The 7,589-nt window shown below is 36.7% G+C and overlaps 1 protein-coding gene across 1 annotated transcript; it reads right to left on the reverse strand.

The window, feature by feature from the left end:
* Positions 1-213: 213 nt before the first annotated feature.
* LOC109214629 (protein WEAK CHLOROPLAST MOVEMENT UNDER BLUE LIGHT 1-like) lies at positions 214-5,341 on the reverse strand. The gene is made up of 5 exons (XM_019378565.1): positions 5,295-5,341; positions 2,365-3,013; positions 2,143-2,212; positions 1,286-2,055; positions 214-1,212 (listed from the first exon to the last, which is right to left on the reverse strand). Exons 1-5 carry the CDS (start codon positions 5,339-5,341, stop codon positions 214-216), a joined length of 2,535 nt encoding a protein of 844 aa, XP_019234110.1.
* Between the last annotated feature and the right edge of the window lie 2,248 nt (positions 5,342-7,589).

A 7,589-nucleotide genomic window follows, 5' to 3' on the forward strand; every position in this document is an offset into this window, starting at 1 on the left:
AAAGCATTTTCAAAGAATTAAAATGCTAAGTTATTCTATAAGTCCTAAATAAGTAAATAGGCAAGAATAAAACATAAAGAAATACTCATAAAACTTCTTAACATAAAAGACTGAGGAAAAACTTAATCACCAAAATATTTGTCTTACAAGTGCCCCATTATGGTAACTGGGGACTTCACCAAAAGATCCCTTCAAAATTGCCAAGGGATAACATTAACAATCATTAAAAGTTGTAACATCACTTTCTGAAGCAATAACAGGTGCGGTTACAACTTCTGACGAAGCAGCAATAGGAGCGATTTCAGCTGAGCTTGAAGAGATAACATCAACGAGGGAAGTAACAGTCACAGGAACTTCAATTTCCATAGACTGTGTCATAGAAGTTTCAACTTCGGAAGCTGGAGTTATAACTTCAAGTACCTCAGTAACTGCTTCGGAGTTCAAACACTCTTCTGTTCCAGGAGCTTCAAGTGCTGGAGAGGGGGTGTCAATAGTTCCAAGTGCCGGAGAAGGAGTATCAGCAGGTTGTTGACCTTTTTCGATAGTGTCTATGACTTTGGCCAACTCAGATTGCAAGTCAAAGTTTTCCTGTGTAGCCTCCATCAAAGCATCACGTCGAGAATTTAGAAAAGCCCAACTCACGTCTATGTTGAAATTTTCTTCAAGAGCATTATATTCCTTCTCCAAAGCCTTGTATTCCTTTTCCCACATAGCAAGGTCATTTTTCATTATTTGGTGCTCGGCTAAATGAGAATCCAGGGAAGCTTCAAGAGAGGCATGAGAACTTTCCAAGGCACGGATTCTATCAGAAGAAATTCTTAAATCATTCTGAGCATGACTTAAGTTTTGAGCTAACTCCTTTGCGTATTCTTCTTTCTTCTCCATGAGTGCTTTAAGCTCTTTAATCTCATCATTGGCTCTAGATAAAGAACGTTCCAGAAGCTCTTTATCCTCTTTAAGCTGACCCCAAGAAGCATTCGCAATTCCCAATTCAGAAGTTAAGCCATGATTTTGTTGCTCCAAGTGAGCCTTGCTCTCCCGCAACTCTTCTACAGTCACTTGGGTACTCTCAAATTGTTTTTTCCAGTTTGCTGCCTCAAATAATGCATCCTCAGCTATTTTCCTAGCCTCAGATAGAGCCCTTGTAGACTCTCGTTCCTTTTTCTCCAATGTAGAAACTCGCCCCATCAATTCAGTCCCAATAAGATTAGCCTACGGTCATAAAGCATAGAAGTGAGAACTTAGAAAGAAAAAGAAGGAAAGCATTCAAGGTTAAGAAAATTACCTTCAAAGTTGAATGAACTATGTCATTCATCAAAGTGTAACAACTATGGCTTTGCATCTTATTCTTTTCAATTTCTCCAATAAGAGGTTGGAGCCAAGTATCAGCTCTCCCAGATTTTCTTAAGAGGCTTTGATTAGCAGGGATTTCGAGTGTGACACTCCTCATGGTCATGCTTCTATTGCTGGAACTTACTTCTATATGTGGGACAGATGAAGATGGAACAGCGGAAGGGGGAGTAGTAGAAAAGGTAAACACCACAGGAGTCGTAGGAGTGGGAACAGGAACGGAAGAAGTAGATATAGGAATGGAAGTAGAAGCAATTAAAACTGGTGAAAGAACAGAAGTAGTCAATGCTGGCAAAGAAACACTTACGGTTGGCAAAGGAATGGAAGAAATAGGTGCGAATGAAGAAAGAGGAACTTCATCGAAAACAGGTCCGAGCTCGCCACTCTCAAAACCACTATCAAAGAGATGCTGAGTTGATTCATTTGTGTTTCTTGGCACGGTGTCTTCATCTGAAGGAATCAAAACAGGCTCGGTGGTCGAAGTTTGAGCAGGAGTATCTTCAATTTCATCATCATTAATAACTCGTCTCCTAATTCGTGGCCTAGCTATTGACGAGGTACCTCCCTCTTCCTCATTCTTAGAACCTTCTCCTATAGCTTTCCTTTTTTGAAGCAAGGTTCGAGTCTTGTCCAAGTCAAGTGCAGCATTACCAGACATGCGAAGGGCTGTGACAACATCAGCTGTCATTCCTCTGTTACCAAATCCTGATTAAAAGAAGAATACACAATCAACATTAAGAAAAAAGTACTTAAAGTGCAAAAAGAAAAATGTATAAAGAAAAGAGGCGATACCGTGTGTTTTAACTTTCCAGCCATGTAAAGCGGAAATTGATTTCCAAGTTCTTTGCTCCTTAAGAGCAACCTTCAAAATTGAATCTACCCAACCACGAAAGTTGGGAACAGGTTCCACATCTCCCATGGTTGCTACAAAAAACCAAAAAGAGACAAATTTAGAAAAAGAATCGAAATTCTCAACAGAAAAAGAGGTACGGTCAATTAAAAAAAGAAACTTACGTGCAAATTCCACTTCTCAGGGAAGGGAATATTTGTTTCACCAAGTAAATCCACCGTACGCACAGCAACGTAACGGGCATACCATCCACGATCATTGTCATCTTCTGTACTTACCAAAACCTTCTTGCTTCTCGCAGTTAAGGTAATGACTCCATGACGTATCAAATTAGGGTGGTATAAATGGATAAGGTGAGAAAAGGTGAAATTAACAGTGGCTTTGGTAGAAAGATATCTCAAACAAGCCACTGCTCTCCATACTAAAGGACCAACTTGGGCCAGACAAATATTAAAGAAACGGCAAAAATCGAGGATGATTGGGTCAATTGGGGGATTAAAACCCAAAGTAAAAGGGTAAGTATAGACAAAAGAGTATCCAATCCTAAAAGAAGAAATTCTTTGGTTTATGGAAGGAATTGACATTCGAAGACTATTTTTCCAGTTACAATCTCCTCTGATGGTAGGGATTGTAAGTTCGGTCACTAATGTAGGATATGTGTCAGTTTTGTCGAAACCAGCAACTTGCTTTTGAAGGGATTGTCTATCACTTACAAAAGATAAATCACTTGGTACGATTTCATCAACTAAAGGTTCTCGAGAAGAATCAACAATTTCTTTACCTTTAGAAGAAGGAGTTTTCAGAATAGAACTCCTAGAAGAAGAACCAGAAGAGCCGCCTCGAGTAGATTCTAACCCTGTACGAAGTCTGCCTCCTCTGTCTCTTCTATGTCTAACAGGGGCATTGGGGAATTTGTCTAAAATAGGAACTTTTCTAGGGTTAGGGTTTGGAGACACCATTGTTGAGCAGAGATGAATCAAAGGGAAGCAAAAATAAGGAAGAAAAACGTTTGCTAAAGATTTATGGAGAAGAAGACAAAGAAAGAAAAGGGGCAAGTTTATGTATAAACTCAACCGTTAGTAAATTAACTTAAAAAGTGTAATGATGGAAAACCTATAATAAAGGCAACTATCACTTCGTAAATAGTGGAGTTACAAAAGCCTTAGAAAAAGGCTGCAAAATCGCAGAACTAATGAGAAAACGACACGTATATGGTGCATTAAATAGAAGAGACAATTGAAGAGGCAATACTGTCATCGCATTGATTATGGCAAAAATTCCCTTTTTAATGAAGATCCACTTCCCAAATATTTAATTGATAAATAAATGGAAAGTGGGGGGACTATCTGTATTGGGAAAAAGTTGAATTTATATTGAAGATGACGTGGCGTGACACGTGGACTGGACAAATAGTCAAAGTATAACAATTAAGAAAAAGGTACGGGAGATGACAGGTACGAGAAGAGGAAGTGAAACAGGCACGAGAAGCATTTTAGATACGAGTCTCGTATCAATTCAAGTCATTTAAAGCCAGTGGATCAAAAGGCATTGAAAACATGGATCTGAAGACAAAAAGGAGTCCAAATTCAGTATTAAATACCTGATACGTTAGAAAATTGGTATTTAATAGGAATGATTGTGTCACGGCTCATTTAATATCATTTATTGTCCATAATTATCTCATTAAAGCTTAGGTTTCATTCCTTTATCTAGAATCAACTATAAAAGGAGGAAGTTGTATTGGGAAAAGATCATTGTGGACATCATACTGAAATAAAAACTTGTTCGCTGCTTTATTATTATTCTCAGAAAGCCTATTATTCTTTTTTGGTCTCTTGATTATCAGTAACCCAATTTTTCATCTCAAATTCTAGTTTTAACCGAAATAATATTTTTTGGTTAAACAATGGACATCTAGTGGGTCTACTAAAGTCTATATCTATGCAGGAAATTTCTTATCAATAAGAAATCTATTCCATTATGAATTATTAAGCCTAAAGCTACTTTTGACTTTTTGGTAGCATTACTTTAAGTCATTTTCAGCTTTTAAAGTTCTTGGAGCCTTGTAAAATAATTGAGAGACATAAGGACCCACCCCTTGTCTTTTTTGTCAGTCCTTAATGCTCTTCAATGTAAGCAATGAGATCATAATTATATTATCGAGTCTTTTACTTTAAGTCTTTGTTAGTCCTTATCAACCATTATTTAAGTAAGCAATGAGATCATGGATTATATTACTAATATGTAGTCATCTCCTTTACCTATAAAAGAGGACCTTCAGAGTTCAGGAGGATCATCGAATTCTCTCCCTGAAAAAAATATTAAGTGTGCAATAAAATGATTTGTTTCTTAACTTTCTCTTATTCTGTTTTCTCTAAAAATGGTGGTTGATCCTTACAGAGTGTAGAATAATAGAAATCACAAAGGAAGTAATTACTTTCCATGAGTGATTACCAAAAGCTGATTAGTTTGATCTAAGAAAAAGGTTGTTGATATGGCAGTGGGCTAAGAGAGCCCTTATAGCCAGTAATCCAATATACTTTCTTAGTGAAATTTTGAGGCTGCAAGTTTAATCATAATTCTCTCGAATAACTAATCGCCATTCTTCCTCGTTATATTTATCGTTCTCCAACATCGGTACTACACTTGTTCTTAGTTGGTATCAAACCCAGGTTATATACTTAATGAACTCAGTATGGTTTAGTATTTCAGTATCATATATTACAATACGATTTTCAGTTCTTGTTTTTAACTCCGAGAATGTTGAACACCTGTATTTGTGCCCGAGGTTGCAGTTTATGCTTTATACATCTTTGGGCCTGAGGCCGTAGTTACGTATACGTATACTTGGGCTTGAGGCCGCAGTTTGTGTACATATATATTGGGCCTGAGGCCGTAGTTTATTTAGTTAGATAAATAGGTTGTTCATCATTCAGAAGAGGGAGTATTCATATCCTTAATTCGTTTGTTCAGTTCAGTTATCAATTATCAGTTCCTTTATCAATTCAGCTATCAATTATTAGTATATGTTCCTGTTATCAGTTTAATTTTAGCTTCAACATTTACAATTCTTTCTTTCAGTTACATTACATACCAGTGCAATTCAATTGTACTAATGTCCTTTTTGCCCGGGGCTTGCATCTCATGATGCAGGTAATTATTTACAAGTTGATGATTTAGAGCGCTAGGATTCTCGTACCAGCTATTTGGTGATCCCAGTTCTTTCAGGACATTAACATTACCTTACAGTCTTTAGTATTTTTAACAGTTAGTATTTTCCGTACATCATTAAAGGCTTCATGGACTAAAGTCATAGTTAGGCAGAGTCGCAAGTTTTTCATGTTTAGAAATGTTTGCTACAGATATGTTTCAGAATTATATTGGTGTTCTCGATCTTTTGATTTTGTATCATTCAGACTTTCAATATATCAGCATGTGCTAGTTTATCTTCTGCATTAAGTATGTTATGATATTACGTGTTGATTCAGCCAGTCAGTTGGTTTGCTCGATCACTTGTACTCAGGCACCGGGTGTCGTGTTACGTTCAGGCCTAGGTTTGGGGCGTTACAAAGCTTGGTATTAGAGCACTAGGTTAAAGAATCCTAGGGAGTCTATGAAGTCGTGTCTAGTCAAATTTTCTTTATATGTGTGTGCCGACTATTCATATAAACGGTTAACTACAAAGACACTTTTTTTCTTTCTACTCTAGATCGTGCCGTGAAGCTTAGAGCAATAGGTAACCTTCTTTTCCTATCGAATTCTAGATGCATCGAATGCCCTAGCGACGGGCAGGAAAAATTCAAGGTCCTAGAGGGGATATTGCCCATTGGGGTATAATTATGGAGTATGGGTTGGTAACAAATGAGAGTTTAGATGATATTAAAAGTGGGATGCAATGTGTAGTAGTACAGATTAGAGCATAACCTTATCAGAAAGTACAAAAAAAATTATCATATTCTATGGTTATCGGTTTACCTAAGTTAGGCACGGATTAAGATCCAAGACTCATCGAACGGTACATAAAGTGATTTATCAGATGATGGTATACTTCGAAGGACAAGTTCGTGTATGGTAGTGTATCCATATGTGTTTTACCTCATGAAACAATATCATTTTTAATTCTTGGAAATGGAGCACATGTTGGATGATGATAGTTTAGACGTCAGACCCCATGGTGTAACAGGTTAAGGATTTAATTGTAGCAGGCACAAAATTGATAACTATAGTTTTGTATAGAAAAGAGCCTAATGGCAAAATACCTAGTGAGTCAGAAATGTTTTTAATTACCAATGGGAAGCCGCTATTATTGTGAGATAAAAGATAAGACAGTTCCCCCTTAGGTTATGTGACTAAGTGTTTACCACCAGATGTTTATAGTCTGATATAATTTTGAAGTGTATAAAAATTTTGGGGTTAGATATTCTAATTTTTATTTAAGACAGATAAAATTTCTCTAAGTCTAGTCCATGTACACAATTAAAAAAACGATAGTATAAGGTTGTAGAATAGTGTCAGATGGTGAGGAATGATAGGAATACCCTTATATTTCACTTTAGTTAATCAAATCAGAACTGGAAAACTGGATGCTAGCAGGTGGTTATTAAAAGAATAGTAAGTAAGTTTTTAGTAGATACAGTGAATTAGCAATTTCAACAGAGCTAGTAGATGTACGATTTGATTTACTTAGATAGGTTAACACTAGTGAGTTGGTAATAGTTTGCAACACCGAACGGGTGTTAGAACACACAGAGTTTAACTTAAACATGAAGTTCAGTAATAGTGGAAAAAAATAGCTCAATAGCAAGAGAACAAGCTACAGAAGAATAGCCTTTAAGAGTTATCGAAAAGAGGTTCCCCAAGATTGACAGTGTGAGCAGAGTTAAATCATTAAGATCGTGTATAATAGTTGTGAATACATTAACCTTCCATTTATGTAAGTAATTTAGTTTTTCTAATAAGAAAGACTGCTCAAAAGTAATTAAGAAGATGATTCATCATTGACGTAAAGTGCAAAAAATTGCAGAAGACAAGGACAGTTGCATGGATACCAACATAAGAGAAGGATCCTCAAGTACAAGACCTTAACCATTGGTCTTAGGGGGAGATGTAAAAATCGTTAGTAAGTCTAGTCGGAGATTTCACACCCGCATAGTTAGCATGGGATATAAAAACTTATAAAATCATGCCCAGTTTTGTATCACGGGGGTAGTTTCATTGGAGGAGATTCTATCTTCGGAGTATTGGTCAAAGACTTAGGTAACAACAATGCTGTATATGTTTTCAAGAAGTACCTCGAAAAGATAATTAAGTATGGGAAGTTTAGCTCATTATCGAGGCAGGCAAGAGAACTGCAGTGAAAGAAGTTCACCGCTTAGCCAAGCGAGGAGTT

This window comes from Nicotiana attenuata, unplaced genomic scaffold (assembly GCF_001879085.1).
Source record: "Nicotiana attenuata strain UT unplaced genomic scaffold, NIATTr2, whole genome shotgun sequence".
Lineage (NCBI taxonomy): Eukaryota > Viridiplantae > Streptophyta > Magnoliopsida > Solanales > Solanaceae > Nicotiana > Nicotiana attenuata.

What these genes read in the sequence shown, in the direction of transcription:
- LOC109214629 (XM_019378565.1), bottom strand. Translation starts at nt 5,341, where the DNA reads ATGCAAGCCCCGGGCAAAAAGGACATTAGTACAATTGAATTGCACTG. An exon ending in AGTACAATTGAATTGCACTG is followed by an intron (nt 3,014 to 5,294) that starts GTATGTAATGTA and finishes TTCTTCTTCTAG; the next exon opens with GAGTTCTATTCTGAAAACTC. An exon ending in TAGTTCATTCAACTTTGAAG is followed by an intron (nt 1,213 to 1,285) that starts GTAATTTTCTTA and finishes TTATGACCGTAG; the next exon opens with GCTAATCTTATTGGGACTGA.